Source organism: Indicator indicator, chromosome 23, assembly GCF_027791375.1.
Source record: "Indicator indicator isolate 239-I01 chromosome 23, UM_Iind_1.1, whole genome shotgun sequence".
In the NCBI taxonomy this organism is placed as follows: Eukaryota; Metazoa; Chordata; class Aves; order Piciformes; family Indicatoridae; genus Indicator; species Indicator indicator.
Genome location: NC_072032.1, coordinates 4,359,236 through 4,377,515, shown reverse-complemented (window position 1 = coordinate 4,377,515; position 18,280 = coordinate 4,359,236). Strand labels below are relative to the sequence as shown.

The 18,280-nt window shown below is 47.0% G+C and overlaps 2 protein-coding genes across 2 annotated transcripts in view; both read right to left on the bottom strand.

Annotated features, from left to right (window-relative positions):
• SORCS2 (sortilin related VPS10 domain containing receptor 2) overlaps positions 1-719 on the bottom strand; it is a 535,405-nt gene extending 534,686 nt beyond the window's left edge. Inside the window, exon 1 of the mRNA XM_054391420.1 lies at positions 183-719. Coding sequence (XP_054247395.1) covers positions 183-719 — 537 coding nt within the window. The remainder of the gene's footprint in view (positions 1-182) is intronic.
• A 14,756-nt stretch (positions 720-15,475) lies between these two features.
• On the bottom strand, positions 15,476-18,280 carry LOC128974838 (28S ribosomal protein S26, mitochondrial-like). Its single transcript, XM_054391576.1, has 4 exons — positions 17,974-18,280; positions 17,392-17,529; positions 16,559-16,682; positions 15,476-16,166 (listed from the first exon to the last, which is right to left on the bottom strand). The coding sequence occupies exons 1-4, from the start codon at positions 18,240-18,242 to the stop codon at positions 16,035-16,037; spliced, it is 663 nt and encodes a 220-aa protein (XP_054247551.1). The 5' UTR covers positions 18,243-18,280; the 3' UTR covers positions 15,476-16,034.

Below are 18,280 nucleotides of genomic sequence, written 5' to 3'. Positions count from 1 at the left end.
GGCTCCCGGACGGGCAGCGGGGAGCGACGCGCACCGCTCGCACCGCCACCGACTGAGCGTAGGCGGCGGCGGCAGGCTGCGCCCCGCTACTTGGGGGAGCAAAGCTACGGTGAGGACAAGAGTAAGAGCAGGGTGTAATGCAAGGACCCCGTCATCCCACCCGCACTGCCCCGCACACTCACGCTGCTGTTCTCGCCCGTCCAGTGCACCATCGCCTGGTTGTGAGATGCGTCCCCTTTGAGCACGAAGGAGGTGCTGATGAGGGAGACCTGCTCCCGGTCCGCCGGCGAGGATGCTCTCCTTGACCGGCCGCCCCCCGCAGCCGCTCCGCCGCCTCGGCGCGGCTCCGGAGGGCTGCGCGCCCCACGGGTCAGGGCTCCGGGGCGCGGGCGGCCGCAGGGCTCCGCGCAACGCAGAGCGGCGGCGACCAGCAGCGGTGGCAGCAGCAGCAGCAGTAGCGGCAGGCGGGCGGCCCCGCGTGGAGCGGCGGCGGACACGCGTGTCCCGCCGTGCGCCATGGTGGCTCTCCGGCGTGGCAGTGACAGGCGGGGAGGTGGCGGGGAGGGAGACACCGCCGCGGAGGGCGGGTTGTAACCGGAGCGGGGCTGCGCGCCCAGCCGGGGCGCCGCCGCCATCTGCTGGCCCGCGCCGAAACGCCGAGCGCTAGCGGAAGGATCTCGCCCACGCACGGACAGACAGACGGACACAGGCGGGGTCATAACAGCAGCCGGTCAGGTGTCGCCCGGCGAGGTGGGCATGGCCCGGCATGAGTAGAGCTTGCTGATTGTGATTGGTTTTTGTTTGGTTGGGTTTTTTTTGGCGCTGAGGTCCGGGGAAGGGTTTTTGGAGTGCGCTGCCGGCAAAACTCAGCAGCCCCTCGGGGTTGGGGGGACACAGGGGTGCAGGGGGTGAGCGCGCGACCCCTGCCTCAGGCGGCTCAGGGAATGGCCCTGGTTTGGCTATCGGTCCCAGGGCTGCAGGGCTGAGGTCCCGACGGCTCTTACTTTCAGCGGCTGGAAGCCGAGTTACAGATGAAGCAGGTGCAAAAGTGTGGTTCTTGTGGTTAAGACGAGAGTGCTGCGGTAGAGACCCGGAGCGAGTCCATCCTGCTCCTCACCTGGAAGACACCAGGCTCGTGGCCAGCACTGCCCAGAGCCAACTGCTAATCCAGCGTTGTCCACTGTAGGGACACAGGACTTGTGATGGGTGCAAAGAAATCCTCAAGTCATCATGGTCAGGATAGGCAATGACTGGGTCTGTGCAGGGTAGTCTTACTCAAACTGGGCAAGCAAAGCAGTGGAAGAAGATTTAGGCGTCACAGATGGGATGCTCTTCCTGCTCCACTGCAGCATGCTGTGTAAGTGGATAAGCTGGGGCTTGTGGAGCACTTTGACACTGGGAGAGGAAGCAGGTTAGAATCACCAGGTAATTGAGGTTGGCAGGAACCTCTGGAGGATTCCTGCTCCAAACCTCTTCTCAGTCCAAGGCCAAACCTGAAGCTGTATCTAACTTCACAATAAGATAAGGATGCTCAACTAAATGTCAGAAAATGCACTTGAAAGACCAGAAAGGCAAACAATGACTCCAACTACAGACACATTATAGGACAGCAAACAGAGAAGATGTGGGCTGGGCAAAACCCAGGTGAGTAAAGTTAGTAAACCAGCTTTAGTTGTAATCTGCCTTTACCCTAATGGCCTAGAAAATTAGGATTACAAAAGATTGTCTAGGAAGATTAACAGGGAAAAAAAAAAAACAAAACAGTATCCACTTATTTAACTCTACCATTTGTAGGCCAGGTGTGACTACTATTATGGCCTATAGTCATCAGGCCATCCCAAATTGATGTGAAAAAGGCTTTCAGCAAGCTGTGTGATTACAGTTTAACTCTACACACCCATGGTATCCTGCCCTGTTACTCCTGTAGTGGCTCAAACTATAAGGCAGTTTCAAATTCAGGATGACTCTCCCATTTCAAAAGGAATTAAGGTTAAAAATTTACATATATATGTATATGTAAACTAAAAATCTCCTCTGGAGGATGCTAAAGCAGACAGCAATTGATGTCTTATTTCCTGTTCTGAATGGTGAGATTGGAGTCTGTGGGGTTGAATCATTCAGCCTACCACTGTGCTTGTCACCGATCGAATCCCTTAGTACCAAGTTCTTACAAGGTCAGGGACTGGATAGAAACAAAGGTTAACTTCACTGTTTGCCTCCTTTAGAGTTTATCATACCCAAGACAGGTCAGTAGGCAATCCTATGAAATATTGGCACCATCTCCTGTCTCTGCTATAGACATTCTCAGAATAGATGATGAGAACTTCTGGCACTACGTGAAGGGCTTTTACCTGGCTGCTTCTTCAATGGCTTGTTAAAGCTGTTTTTACACCAGCCAGATTAATACACACTTAGTGAATTTTCCAATCTAATAAATAATGCATATTTACTGTATCAGTAACCCACAAGAATAAAATGCAGCTCTAGACTAGGGACATGGCAGCAACAGTACCTGCATTGCATTATATCACAGTTGTGTGTGGTAATAGCATAGTTCCAAAATATGAGCATTAAGCAGTTTGGATGGGAAGGCTGAGGTTTGATAAAAACTGCAGAGGAAGTTCCATTCTATAACTCCCAGTAATGTAATTCAAAGTTCTGTAGTTAAATCACTGGAGAGGTAAAAATATTTATTTGTTTGGTCCAGCGTCGGGGGGCTCAGATCAGGGGCCGATTGTGTTAGGCAAGAGAAAACAAAGGTTGATCCAGCTTCACAGAGATGTTTGGTTATGCAAAGGACAATCAAAATAACATACTTCTAGTCCAAAGCAAGTGTTGCAACTATTCCAGCTGAAATGCAAACAGAATCACAAATCAACCACGTTGAAGCCAACCAATCACCTAATCAACCAGACCATGGCACTAAGTGCCTCGTCCAGGCTTTTCTTAACACCTCCAGGGACATCAACCCCACCACCTCCCTGGGCAGCCCATCCCAATTGCCAATCTCTCTTTCTGTGAAGAACTTCTAAGATCAAGCCTAAACTTCCCCCTGCACAGCTTGAGACTGTGTCCTCTTGTTCTGGTGCTGGTTGCCTGGGAGAAGAGACCAACCCCCACCTGGCTACAACCTCCCTTCAGGTAGTTGTAGAGAGCAATAAGGTCTCCCCTGAGCCTCCTCTTCTCCAGGTTAAACAATTCCAGCTCCCTCAGCTGCTCCTCATAAGAAGAGACAGAGTTGCTAGTGATTTTTATAGCTTTGTTAAGATCATGTTAGTAACAGAAAGAAACTGGTTTACAGAGCAGTGAGTACAATTTTGTCTGTAATGCCTAAGCAAGCTAAGCAATAGAAGAGACCAATTTTCCCAGTTTCAAAGCTACTACCAAGCCTAGGGATCCTAAAACAAAGAGGCTTCCCTAAATTTCTGTCACCTTTTATGTCTCCTGTAAACTCTGCTTCAGCAAAACCACACAGGCAGATAGAAAGAACCTGGTATCAGACACCTCTGAGCTCCTCTAGTGCCACAATAGAAATAGGAAAAAAAAAAAAAGCTTGAAATAAAAGAATTACTGTGTTGTAAAGCCAAGGCAAGTTCTGCTAATGGCAGAATTATTAGTGCAACCCTAATACAGTCTACTTATTTTTATTGACTATCAGAACGGATTAAGAGGTTTCAATTAACCCACTTCATTTTTACCAGGTTCATTTCCTATCCAACACTGAAAGTGTCACAGCTGAAGCCACCAGCTCTGCTCTAGCAGCAATCAAGATGCAATGCTAGTACTCCTGCTGTTGCTGGACGTTAAGTACTCTTGCCCATCAAAATACTGATAACAACTTGTGAGGTGTTTCATGCTCACAGCATTAGGTTGATCACGCAAGAATTACCCCTTGAAGCATGCTCCATACAGGTTGCTAACTTCTTTTAAAGGTTGATTTAAATTAATGTATCCAATGCATTTAGGATCCCTTGTTCTAGTCATTAGATACAAGCCCTTTTCCATTTATGTTGTGCTTATGTTAACAACTTCATTAGGAGCGCAGTGACCTACAGGGGTTTTTGTCAAACTGCATGAAAACAACCTAATCTCACATGTATTTATCAAAATGCCTGACTCCAAACCTGCCTTACTGCTCACTCTGACTGCATTCTGAGCTAACAAATTAATAAATGGCAAGGCTTGATTGCCTTGTTACCCAATTAGCAAAGAACCAAATGCTTTCCTCTGTGTCAAATGCAAATGATTATACATAATGCCTTGCCCTCATTTCCCTTATGCCAAACAGCAGAGGTTTTATTTAGCTCAGCCTCTCAGGGGCCAAAATAACTTCTATTTTTGTATTACCAACACATAATATACATATTTCCCCAGTCAACAAATCTAGGTGTCTTAACACTTTTCTCAATAGCTGTTCCATTTGAGAGAATAAACTCAAGCAGATGTCAGGTTGTTTTGTTTGCATTAATTCACTGATAGGTTGCTGTCAGCAGCCAGCCCAGATGCCCACAGAAGAAAGCCTAATTAATAGGAAGCAATACTTGTCACTAGGAAAACAGAACCCTGCCTCAGTGGGAAGTTCTGAAGTTGAAAAAGTGAGTAGCTGCCTTTGTTCTGTGAAAGACTGACTAAGCTACAAAGTACACCTTCAATTATCCTATTCAAATTTGAACAATACAAAAGAGAGGATTTCAGCACAGTGTATTATCTCTGATTATTACAGCAAGCTGTGTTCAGGTATGAGTACACCAACTGGCATACAGCTAGCAGAAGGAATATGGAAGAGCTGTGAACTATGTGAGGGGAAGCTAAATAGCTTTTAATTTTATCAGTATCAAGCCAGCAAACAGTATATATGCAGGAAAAAAAGGACACAGTCACACACATTTATATAAAATATATAGTCCAGTAGCCCATAAACAAGAAGGCACTGAGGCAGACTAGAAACCTCATCCTTTGAGCATCTTCAGCCCTCATCTAATTCAACAGCTGAGCAGCTCAGCACCTTGCAGGATTTTTACTATTAAGGAAATACACACAATAATTTTCTCTAGTTTAAGCTCATAGAATTAAAGACAAAAAGAGTAAAGTAAAACCATTGTCACAAAACAAAATGAAGATGATGTTTCATCTTCCATCAATCAGACAAAAGAAAAGGTACAACTAACCTGTATGAAGCTGTTATGCCCCAGATGGTGTCTGGTGAAGCATAATGCTGTGGTGGCTGTTGTAAGATTGTGTCTTCAGCCTTCATAGTTTCTCACCAACAATTAACGAGGTGAGTTCTGAAAACGTGAGAGAGTTGGATTAATTGTCTGCACTTTAGGAGCTCACACAGAACAAAAGCTTTCTCTTTTATGTGGCTAGACAATGGGCATTTGTCTTGCACAGAACAGTTTTGCACTTGTGTTTCTTCTGTCCTAAGACTTCTTAAAGCTTATTTAATAAAAAAATGGAAAGCTGGGAAGGATTTGGCTATTTAGTTAAGTAAAATGTGGCATGAAGGATACAATTCTCAGGCTTACATTCAGCTCAGGTACAGATATGCAGTTCCTTCCATTTAAAAAACACTGTTAAGGTCTTACCAGCCATTGACATTCTGATCTAGCCTTACCACTGTCACTTTATTAATGAGTTTGCTAATACAATTGCATTTCTGGGTAAATGGGATCAGGAAAATAAATAAATACAAACAAATACAGAAATATTAAGCTCAGCTAACCCAAATCCACTCTAAATCAGTCTTTTGGTCTTTTCCAAAGGATCCCTGAAGTCATCATTTTTCTAATATATCTTCCTATCTGGTAAATGCTTAGTGGGAATTCAGTGTGACACATTTACAGCTACCTTGATCCTCTCCAACTCTTCATGGAAAGAGCTCAGGAAGGAATGCTGATGTGGGTAGACTCCAATTTATGGCTGATAGGTTTTAACCAACAGAGCAAAGCCATTCTACTGCAAGCAATCAAGCTTAAGATGATGTGGGACTGAGTGCTAACTGTGTGGTCTCTGTGTGCCTATTTAAAGGGGTGGGGAAGGATTTTGCTCTAAGTTTTCCAGGGAGTTTACTAAATTTTGTCTCATGGCTGAGGTCTGCAGATGTGGTAGCTGGTTCAAAGCCAAACCAACAGAAATGAGAGAGCTTTGTGTAGAAGATGTATTCAACTAAAACAAGATATATTCAACTAAAACATAACAGAAGACTGCACAATTTTCCGTCTGGGAAACAGGGTTACTTAAAGTAAGAACCTTCAGAAATAGGTGTTTCAAATAGTCACAGAATCACAGAATTAACCAGGTTGGAAAAGACCTTGGAGATGCTCAAGTCCAACCTATCACCCAGCACCTTCTAATCAACTCAACCATGGCACTGAGTGCCTCATCCAGGCTGGTTTTAAACAGTTCCAGGGAGGGTGACTCCACCACCTCCTCAGGGAGCCCATTCCAATGGCCAATCACTCTTTCTGTGAATAGAATAGCACATGCATTTTGTTTAGGTAGGACTTTGTTCTGAGTGGCTTATTCTTTTTTCATGGTTTTGTCTGTTTATCTTGTTTCGTTTGTTTGTTTTTCCTTTGCCTTGTTTATTTGCTCTATAGATTTGTGTGGAACAGATGAATGGATAAAGAAAAGTCTTTTTCCTTTTCCCTCAGAAAAAAAGCAAGCTGCTGAAAGTAATGCAGCACTGTGAAAAATGTGCACTATTACATGCCAGGGAACCTGACTATGCCACACTCTGGAGAAGACCATTTTAGAACAGAAAAAAGAAAGAGAAAAGAGAGAGAGAGAGGGGAGAGAAACATATGGGCAATAGTGAAAATCCAAGTAATGGAAACATAAAAGACAACTGCCACCAATTCTTCCCCTACAAGCTACGGTTCCTCAAAAATAGAACAGCTGAAGGCAGATGTTTTATATAAGTAAAAGGCTGGAGGGCATTGGAATCACAAGCTGGAGAAATACAAAGGACTTCACACATTCCAAGGCTCTCCTTATCAATTTTAATTCTACCTTTAAACATTAATTTCTTTAAAATCATTCTTGCTCTGCATTTGACCTAGTAATGCCCCCTGCATTTTGTAACATTTTAAAATCTTCTTTTATGCACCAAGACAGGTTCCTTATATCAAGACTATGCTACTTTTTCCCCTGTGAATATAGGGTGATGTAACTCATTTGAAAAAAACCCAAACCACTGGATAAATATTAAACTGTTCCCAACAGCCTTCTATAAATTCCATTATCAGGATGTCTTAGAAACACACAGGATGAAACAATATCCAAAAGAAAAGCATTTCTCTTTTTTTTTTTTTCTTTCCTATATAATATTTTCTCTCCAATTCCAAACAATTGCAGCCTACCCTGAAGCTCCCTTTGATTCAGGATCTTGACAGAGCCTAAATCTATAAAGATGCAGGTAGGCATTTTCAGTGCTTTTGGCTCCTAGCTTCGACAAAGATCAGTGGGAGTTAAGAGCTCAAATGCTTTAGAGAATGAATTTGCCCTTAGAAATCTGGCATGAGTGGCTGTGTCAATTTTCTTTGGGATTATCAACACCAGGGAAGTCTGGGAAACTGGTAGGTTTTTCCCCATGCCTGCAATATCATCCACTTGGGAACACAAATAGTCCTGTGTGCGAGGTAAAGAAGAGCAAATGTCTGCCCACAGGAAACAATATGTAACACTTACACAGCAGCTTGTAGGGGCACAATGCTCTCCTCACAGCTCCAGCGTGCTGGGAACAGGAGACTGCAGAAAAATCTCAGTGTTGGCATTTAGGAAGTGTGGCAGTCTTCATGTTTTCAAAGAAAGCCTGAAAACACTGAATAAAGGAATCCTCTAAGCTCAAGATTGTAGAAGATAAAGAAAGCAGAGTTGAGAATTTCATTTTCGTGTCCCATTCTTGAAGACATTCTCATGATTTTTCAACATTTCTTTTTTTTCCTGTGCAGTGCTGTGACAGAAAGGTCTAAGCATGATTTTCTCACTGTCTTCTTCAGTGTTTCTTACACTGTAGGACCTGAGCTGATTTCTTCTGCTTTTGAACTGATACTTGGTAAAGAATTTTTAGGCAAAAAAGGGACTTTCCCTAAGATTTTTTTACTCCCAGTCTTCAGCTGGCAATCCTGTATCCCTGACCTACAGAAGATGGAACCAGAAATCTGCCAAAGATGGATGTTAGAAACACTCAACAAAACAAATCTGCTCAGGGCTCATTAAAGAACACACGAAATCTGAATTTGCATCACCTAAACTGTAAAGAAACTGACAAGAATCACCTGCATCACCTAAACTGACAAGAAACTGGGAATTATTTCTATCTCTATCTATATATACTTAGTGACAAACTTACTGCTAAATTCCCATACTTCACTCTAATTTTGAACATGATTTAGAATGTAGCATCCATAGAAGTAGATTTATCAACCAAAATACTTAAATACAACAGGAGGTGAAAAAAGGCACTTCAATAGAGCCATCTAAATCTTTTCTCCCAAGACTACTTGCTCAAGAAAAATACAGTAAGGCCTCAGATTTGTTTCTGCTGTTGTCAAGATCCTGCAGTTTTAGCCTGCTGTACTCATACAAATTCATCCATCAGTAAACACAGCTACTCTTAAGTCTTATTCAAGAAAATCCATTAAAAATACCTGAATGGTGGAGCAAAGATAGCAACCTGAAAAGCAAACACACTGCCCATAGCTATTTTTGTAAGACCTAAACCACCTACACCATTCTGTCCAAAATTACCTTTTCTCATGAATTTTAAAATTGTTTCATGTGGAAAAAAAAAATCAACCCTTTGTGCCCACAGTGCAGTGTTTGAGTGGTTTTTCTTGTTCAGCTTTCAAGCCAGAAACAAATCATTGTTCCTGCAATTTTCCAGCAGTGCTGTTGTAGATTTAGCCCTCACAGAACTGCATCACAGGACACAAATCTTCTGGTTTGGGAAGTTAAAAAAAAAAACAAAAAAAAAAACAAACCCAAAAACTTCTCATGAGGTCTCTGTTCTCAGCAGAAATAAATATCAGTTAAGATCCTAGAATCCTAGGGTCCTAGAATGGCTTAGGTTGGAAGGGACCTCAGAGATCACCTACTCCAACCCCCCCCTGCCATGGGTAAGGACACCTCCAAAGGCCTCATCCAACCTGGCCTTGAACACCCCCAAGGAGGAGGCATCCACAGCCTCCCTGAGCAATCTCTGTCAGAGTCTCACCACCCTCATACTGAAGAATTTCTTCCTAAGATACTCAGTTGTAGCTGGCTTGATGGAGAATTTTTCTCATCCTTAATTTATTCCTACCACTTTATTTTCAAAGCACCTTCACCTTCTAGGCTTTCTACCCCCAGCTGTTAGCTATTCCTAGGGATGTGCTACTGTGAATAGGCTGCACCTGACCTTTTTCTGTATTGGCTGAGTCTCTACTCATCTCCAAAACCAATGCAATTCTTTGTCAAGCTGTGGAATATTGCACATGGTCCCTGCACTTCATTAATTCAATCAGTCACAACTGCAACACTCGATACAGAGCTTGTCACTGTTGGGTTATACATTAGGGGAAATATGTTGAATGCATTACTGACTTTGCAATGACAAAAAAAAGTGCCATAAAGCAAGGTTTTATGCCAATGCTTACAAATCCACAGAGATCTTGAGCATTTAAAGTCATGCAAGTGGACCTACTGCTTTCATTAGGAACCTTCCTTTGCAAACTTTGAAACAAAGGTGGGCCTCAAAGTGAGGCTGGACAGGGCTCTGGGCAGCCTGATCTAGCTGAGGATGCCCCTGCTGACTGCAGAGGGGGTTGGACTAGATGAGCTTTGGAGATCCCTTCCAACCCAGACCATTCTGTGAAACAAAACATTTTGTACATTTTTAGAAATGGCTAAATATGGAGAAAAATCTTCATGCCCATTGCATTAACTAAGCATCAGCATTTCAAAGGGGAAGCACCATTCATATTTCCCCTACTAATGGTGCCCTGATGCACGCTGTCATATCTGTCAACTTGGACTTTTTCTTTCCACCTTACCCTGAAGTCTTATTCACCCCTCTCCTAGGTTGGAAACCCACCTGCAGCACAGCTGAATGGAGTGGCCACTTAATAATCTGAAGTTTGTAGGTCTTGTAGGGCTGAAACCTTAGCAATAACTGCTTTCCAGGAATGCCATCAGAGGATGCTAATCTAGGACAGGTCATGCAATGCCACAGAAACATGGCTGCTAGCTCTACTCACCAAACATCTACTGAAGAATAAAAATAGCCTCTAAGCATTCAGAAGTTAACCACTTCTGACACATACATCAAATTTAATTATGTCTTAACAGCTACTGCCATTCACTTATTTCTTCTACTAAAAATGTTGTTTCTGAACCTTAGATACATTTACTACCATGCAGCCCAAGCCTACAGTGACCTTTTTATGTGGATGTATGCCTTAAATGAGCTAAAGTATAAGAAAATGTGACTCCATTAGAGCCACAATGCAAATGAGGTAAGTTTCCTAACAGTCTTACTTTGGTTTGGTCCCATGATTTCCATGTAGTTAGACATCCTCTCAGTCTCTCTGAAAACTTCAGTCCTTCCTCTTTGTTGAATTTGCTTTAAATAATTCTGCCAATATTCCCCAGCATCATCATCTTGTCATTGTGGTTTCCCCAGGTCTTACACATTAAGCTAGATTCACATCTACCCATAAGAGAGAGAATCAAAGTAGCTGTAAACAAGCTCAGTCCTGCCTTCCCCAGCTGTGTTACCAAGGCTGTGGTAAACTCACACAGCTGCAGTTCTAACAGTGTCTGCACTAACAATTGATTATGAATGTTCCCTATCACTTTCCATCTTCCTATCTCCTCACTGACCTCTGGAAGATACATGTAAGGTGTCTCCATGTCCTATACTACAAGAGGACCTTGCTTTTCAGCAGCAGGGTTTTCATGAGGGTCTGTGAAGCTTTCAGGGAATATTATCCTCTGTGTAACTGATTCTTTGCACAAATACCTTCTACCAAATTTCTGTTTCATTCTGAAACAACATGTTCAAAACCAGAGTGCAACGAACTGTGCTCAGAGTAGGCTTTCTTGCCAAAGCTGAGCTTAATAATGCCAGATTTTGCATTTCACTTCACTGAAAACAGCAGAGCAACATACCACTTGTAGTTATTTTAGTGTTAAAAACACAGAACCTACAGTAAGAAAAAGAAAAGGCAGGTGGAAATGTTTAAGTGTCTCCAAACAAACAAACAAGAAAAGATATTTGCAAATATTTTAAGTGGAAGCTCACAGATGTGATGAAATATTGTCAAGAGACCACCTACTAATCACAAGAAGATGAGAACACTGTCACTGTCTTCAGAGGGAGCAAGATGAGGCTCTTGAGATGATAATACCTCAGTGTGCTGAGCCAGAGCCAGGTTCTGAAGGTAATCAAATACCTCCTACAAGCTGCTGTTCTGATGAGGATGAATAGGCCACACTAACTTCAGTGCAATACACAAGCTTTACACTTCTCAGAGGAGCATCTGCTTCTTTTATAGGTGTGTGCGAGTCTCATTTGGGCAGGGAATCCTTGGGCAATAATATTTTAGAAGAGCTTTTGTTGGGCTATATTTATTTCCCAAACATGTGCAGGTGTGAGAGGTAGACAGGTTTGGCTTGTAAAGCCAAAACATTCCTCATTTGCACACCTGCACTTCTGGCTAAACACCAGAATGCTGAGAGCCTGTAAGTGGCACTGCTGTATGATTAATAGTAATGCTTAGCCTTTACTAGCCCTGTGCATTGGCTAAGCTGATCAAAACTAAATAATGTGCTAAAGCCATTGTAAATTACACCAAATTCTTATCCCTTTCGAAGTCAACAGAATTAATTGTTCCAAAGGTGTGTTGAGAAGCTCAGCCTTGGTTATAGACCAAGTACAGCTGCAGCACTGACCAGTGCAGAAAAAGCATTTACCTCCCCTGGTCTCTGAACATCCTTCCTTCCAAGTTCTCAAGGAACCACATTGGATGAAATACTTAACAATCTTCTCCTCAATCAAAATTGCAGCATCACATCTGCTGGTTTACTGCATTCAACAGCAGCCAGATCATCAATACACACCAAATCTATAACACCCCCCCAAGGATTCCCCTGTGATGTGCATGTGAATCACTGATTCATTCAAAGTACTTTGTCAAGTGGCTGGACTGTGGTGCCAGGTTTTCTTGGGATTAGGGTCAGGGTTAGAGTTGTGTTAGGGTTAGGGCTATGTTAGGGTTAGGGTTGGTTTAGGATTAGGGGTTAGGGCTACAGATAAGTGGCATATGTGATAATACTTCATACTCATTGTTTAGGGGTTAGGGTTACAGATAAGTGGCATATGTGATAACATTTCATACTCATTGATTAGGGGTTAGGGATTGGACTTAGGGTTACAGATAAGTGGCATATCTGATATCACTTCATCCTAATTGATTAACCTCTGCTATTACACTTGAGAACGTTCCTTTGATATGAAGCTGAATCATAGTTTTACTACTCAGTGGACTTGAATTCATTTCATTTCCATTTCCCATCTGGCCAAACAGAAAGGATTGTTTGTTTAGTTTCAGTGTCAATTTCTGCTGTTGAATTGTAAGAAACCAGAACCATGCTGGAACACATGCAACCAACAGACCTGTCACAAACCTTCTGCTGAAGAAGAAAACACTGGACAAGGAAAATCTGCCACCATTGGAAGAAAGGGTTCAATCAGGCAAAGGCAAGCTTCTTACCAAACTTACTGAGAGCATGAAATAGTAATGAATTATGAAGGCAGTATCTGGGATTGGAGGTAAAAAGTGCAATATTTTGTATTTTTTGTATTACAGTGTGAGACTCCCTAACCAATGAAACGGGTACATTCGTGATGCAAAATTAATTAATTGGAGCAACTTCCGAGAGGATTTGTTGCTTTGTCCTACCGTCAGCCTGCAGTCTGCTGATGCAAGAGCGCCCTCAAGTGGTAGAAGAGGAGAGAACTTGGCAAACGGCTGATCCTCTAGGTAAGCCTATTAAATAGAGGAGACCTCCCCGACCCCCAAAATGCTACTTTTTTATCTCTAAATAACAAGTGACAAATATTGAGATGCCACCACAACACTAGGCGGGGAAAAGCTCTGTGGCTGGGGCCTGCCTGCGTGGCTGCCTGTCCTGCTGGCGGCCTGGCCAGCCTGAGAGCCCCATAGTCGGGGGCTGTGTGACGAGTTGTGGAGCCCTCTGTCTCTCTCTCTCTGTCCCCAGGAGAAGCCCAAGCTCCCTGTAAGCAGGGCTGGGGGAGACTGCTTTAGGCGGCTAACAGGAAGGAGCATTCCCTGGCCCTTCAGGGTGTGCAGGTTGAGGAAGTGCCGTACTGGAGGGCACAGCGCTGCCCATGGCGCTGCTTTTGGCTGGGCGACCTCCCCGTGGTGTCTCTGGGCTCCTGAAGCAGTGGTGTTGTGCTGCAGCCAGGAGGGCTTGCCCCTAAGCCAGGCACAGGCCAGAGCCTGTGGCTCCACGGGGCTTTCTGGGGGTGCCGAGCGGAGGGGGGGTGCCCCGTAAGCAGGGCCATGTGTCACCAGTGCCTGGCAGGAGGTTCAAGGAGGGACCCCCCCCGTAATCAGGGGTATGTCTGTCCCCAGCCTTTCAGAGGCATGGGGCCAGGGTGTGTGGGGCTGAGTGTGTGCCTCCTGTTTCTGGGGCTGGGGCCCTAACCCTGGGCCATGAAGCTGCACTGCCTGGCTGCTGAGTCTCCCTCCAGTAGCTGTGGGGCCAAGCCAAGCTCTTGACTCCCTCGGTGCCAGCCTGCCCTAAGCGGTGTCCGAGTGCCTTTGCGCTCAGTGCAGCCTGTGTGGGATGCCCGCCCTGTTAGCAGGGTGTGGGTCAGGACACCCTGAATCGGAGAGAAGAAGCCTCTGTGGGCCTTTGGGACCAGGGCTGCCCTGTAAGTCAGGACTGCTCAGTATCCTGGCATCCCAGGTACTTGGCAGTGCCAGCAGGGGCTCCAGCCCCCTCTGAGCAGGGTCGTGCAGCCTCTCTGGCCACTGCTTTGTGTGCCCACCTCGGAACCTGGCTCCAGCACCTACCAGAAGTCTGGAGAGAGTAGGAACCCTATGCAGTTCTTGCCAAAGGCAAGCTTGCAGGCCAAAAGCTTGTTTCCACTTATTGGTCCAGTAAAAGAGTTGCTGCTTCCTGCAAGTGTTGCCTCACTGATGTCCTTCGCAGTCTTCTCTCAGAATGGAATCTGAAGGGTTCAGACATGCTACACCACTGTGGCCTCCAGTTTCAAACACCTAAATGACAGGACAAGGGCAAATGGCCTCACATTACACCAGGGGAAGATTAAGTTGGATTATGTCAGTGTGGAAGTTGGGGCTGTTCAGCCTGGAGAAGGCTCCAGGGACACCCTGTAGTGACCTTCCAGCTCCTGAGGGAGCTACAGGAAAGTTGGGGAAGCACGGTTTACAAGGGATTTTAGTGACAGGATGAGCTGGAAGAGGGCAGATTTAGGATGGAGATAAGGAAGAAATTCTTTCCAGTGAGGGTGGTGAGACACTGCAACAGGCTGCCCAAGGAGGCTGTGGACACCCATGGCTCAGGGGTGTTCAAGGCCAGGTCGGATAAAGCCTTGAGCAACCTGGTTTAGTGGGAGGTGTCCCTGCCCATGGCAGTGGGGTTGGGAATGGATGATCTCTAATGTCCCTTCCAACTCAAACCATTCATGATTCTACATTTCTGTGGCTCTTTGACCCATGAGAAACTCAGAGGAACAGAAGAAAAGTTCTCCAGGTAGTCCCTGACCCTCTGTTTTTCAGTGCTGTGGTGTCATTCTGACAGTCCCACATCTCTGAAGACTCTTGTTAGTGCAAGGATGATAATGTCTGGGGCTGCAAGTGCTGGGATCTTCCAGCTCAGCAATCACACGGCTTACATGGGGCCAGCATGACAGGCCAGCCCCTTTGCCCTCAGACACTTTCCAGTACTGTACTGGTTTAAGCTGACTGGCCCCACTAACGGGGACAGGAATGCCCCCAACCCAGTGGCACAGAGCACCAAAGCAGGCTGGATCATGTACTCTCTACCATGATAAGCCAATGCTCGCTGCAGGACAGGAAATGGGCTGCCTGGCATTTCTGGGACTTTGTTACACAGTCTGTGATGTTCCTTCTGCTGGGATTTTCCCATTTCTTTCCCAGTTTCCAGGCTGGGGTTTGTCCCTGTTCTTCCAGTTTCAGTGGGGCTCAGGTAGTATTCATGGCAGGGACTCCAATGGCTGAGTATCTTTTCTTTGTTCTGTTCCTTTTGTGTGCTCTGACAGCCCTGCAACAGAGCAGTGACTTGTCTGCAAAACCACCTCTAGGGAGGACCCAGAGTAATTACTCCATTAAAACACCACAGGTGATGAGTAAAATCAGGCTAGAGGTGAGTAAAACAGAAGACACACAAAAGCTGACATGGTTTGGATATTCTTATCACATTTTCCTGTTTAGCCATACCACGAGATGAGAAACAGGTGGCTCTGGAGTGTGAGCAGGAACAGCAGGTCCCTCCACCACAGCAGAAGCCAGAGGAACAGCAAATTCCTTCCCTCCCACCACCAAAAACCAGCAGCGGGTTGGTGTTTCCTACAGAGCCACTCAGACCCAAAGACTTCAAAGGCATCTTGAGGGGTTGATGCTTGAACAGCTACAGCAAGGAGCTGACAGCTGCCTCAGAACTCCTCCTGCTTGCCCCACCATGTGCTTGGTGCGAAAGCTGGAGGGATCTGCACTCCTGAGAGGTGGGAGAGCAGGGAGCCAGTGACAGGCACATGAACACCAGCAGCTTCGAGCTGCCTCATGAGGCTCAGATGGTACCTGGCCCAAGTTTCTCCCTCACCCTTCTCCCCACAGGCATGACCCCTTGAGAAGAAGCACATCCAGACCCAGAGCTGTCACCACCAGTTCCATGGGTGATTTATAACGGAAAAGGCAGCACTGGGCTCGCCAGCAGAGGCTGAGGCCAGGGGGCAGGCCAGCAGCCCGTGGCCCGTGCCGCTAGGACAGCACAGTCCGTCTGACGATCCGCCCGTCCTTGTCGATGGCGAAGTTGTAGTTGCGAGGGTTGTCCAGGCACTCCTCGATCCGTGCCTCCAGGTTCTCAGGGGTGATGAAGGATTTGGCTTCCTCCTGAAAGGGGACAAGCAGCAGCTCTTCATGCATGGCAGCAGAGGAGTCACTGTGGGCAGCACACAGCCTGCTGCTCTCTGCAGAGCTCCAAGAGCCAGAGAAGCCACCAGCGGCGCTGGGATCTCAGCAGGCGCCCAGACCAGTCCAAGGAAACCTTTCTTCCCTCCCTCAGGATTATTCCGCCCTCTTTTCACAGCTCTCACTCAGCCTCCCTCCCATCCACATGCTGTCAAAACTCCTGGAAGGTGCTAATACTTGTGTTCCCAGTTCCCAGTATAAAGCTCTCTGGAAAATAATCCCACGGCTTCCACATCACTCCCAATGGCTGCCAACAAATCCCTCACAGGGACTGCTGGCCAGTGGTCCCCCCAGGAGGCACCAGCTGCTCTTACCTGCAGCTGGAGAATCTCCTTCTCCTTCTCCTTCAGCATAGCCTCCATCTGCCTGGCCCTGTTCTCTGCAGCCTGGAGCTTTTGCCTTTTCTGCTCTTCCTCCTCTTTCCTGAGTCTTTCCTCTCTGTCACAGGGAAAAGAAAACAAAATGACTAAGTGTTGGTAGACATTTGTGCTCTGCAGGGTAGCACCTTGGTGAGATATGCCGACCCCTTGGGATGCAAAGCTGCCAGGGGTGTGCACAGCCAGGGGCCATGCTGGGCAAGAAAGCTTGTGCTGTCCCCAGCATAAGGACCAAGGGAATCGCCTGTGTCCTGCAAGAGAAAAATGAATACAAAAGCTTTCCAAAGCTCATGTGCTGTGAGCTCAAGAACCAACAAGGCCTGGCTGTATTTGGGAGCTCCGAGTTGGAGCACATAATTCCTCCAGCAGGAACTGGATGTGGAAGCTCAAGCACTTTGTGATGGGCCAAGGGACAGCTAGTAGGGACAAGACCAACTGGCTTTTCCCTGTTACCTTCTCCTGATTTTGAGATTCAGGAGATATTGATTTTCTTGGAAGCACTGACATGCTCCCTGTGTCTGACTTGAGGCCAGCTCCCTTGGAGGGAACATGAAAAACCTTCTCCTCCGCAGGAGAGCGCGAGGACCTCCAGAGCTTGGTGACTTACCCCTGGCAGCAGGAGGTGCCGCAGATGTGACTGGGTGTATGCAGATTCATTTTCAAGAGGCCAGCGTTTAGGTCAAGTGTAAAAACGAAGCCTGACTCTAAGTGACCCAGGTGCTGCATTCATTGTGCACAAGCAGGAGTAGAGGGAAGGGCAGGAGGCTGACCTGCGTGCCCGCTGCCGTGCGTTCTCTGCCTCGTTCCAGGCCATCAGCCGCTGATGCTCCTCTGCCAGCTCTGTTGACTCCTCCTGGGACAGCAGAGCCTCCCTCTTCTTCTGCAGCACCTCAGCCCTGAACTCAGCCCTACCAGGAGGGGAGGCCACTCAGCTCCTGCCCAGGGCTGGGCACCCAAGAGGTTTTCCCAAACCTGTCCCATACCAGAGCCAGCTCCACTACCCTGATCCTCCCTCCTGCCCCATGGTGGCCCCAGCCCCACCACCTTGGCCATTCCCTACCCCAGAAGAGCGTGGGGGCCAGCCACCCCTGGCTGAAAGCAGTCCCAGACTCCTCAAACCACCCCTGCCCCACAGCCCTATACCTAGCACCCTGACCCATAACCAAGCCCCTGCACCATAGCAGCCCTACACCCAGTTACGTGCCCCACAGCAGCCTCACAACCCACCTTTGCCCCACAGAACCACACTCAGCCCCTTGCCACAGTTCCTCAACCCTCTCCTGCCCCACGGCGGCCCCACAGCGCTACGCCCAGCCCTTGTCCCACAGCAGTCCCAGCTCCCTTGCGGGTACCGAAGGGCGCCGAGGACGAGCCGGTGCTGCCGGTACCGCTCGATCACTACCAGCAGTTCCTCAGGGTCGACAGGCGGCGGCACCTTCAGCCGCGACGCTTTGGACTTGGCGGGAGGGTCATGCCGCGTTTTGCGGCCCCGCGCCGGAACCAGCCGCGGGCCCCAGGCGGCGCCCGTGCCGGGGCAAAGGCCAAGCCCTGGGCGGGCAGCGGGGCCCAGCGCGGCAACCAGGACCGGGCCTGGCAGACAGCGCCTCAGCGCCGGCAACATGGCAGCGGACAGCCCGCGGCACCGGACGTGACGTAGCG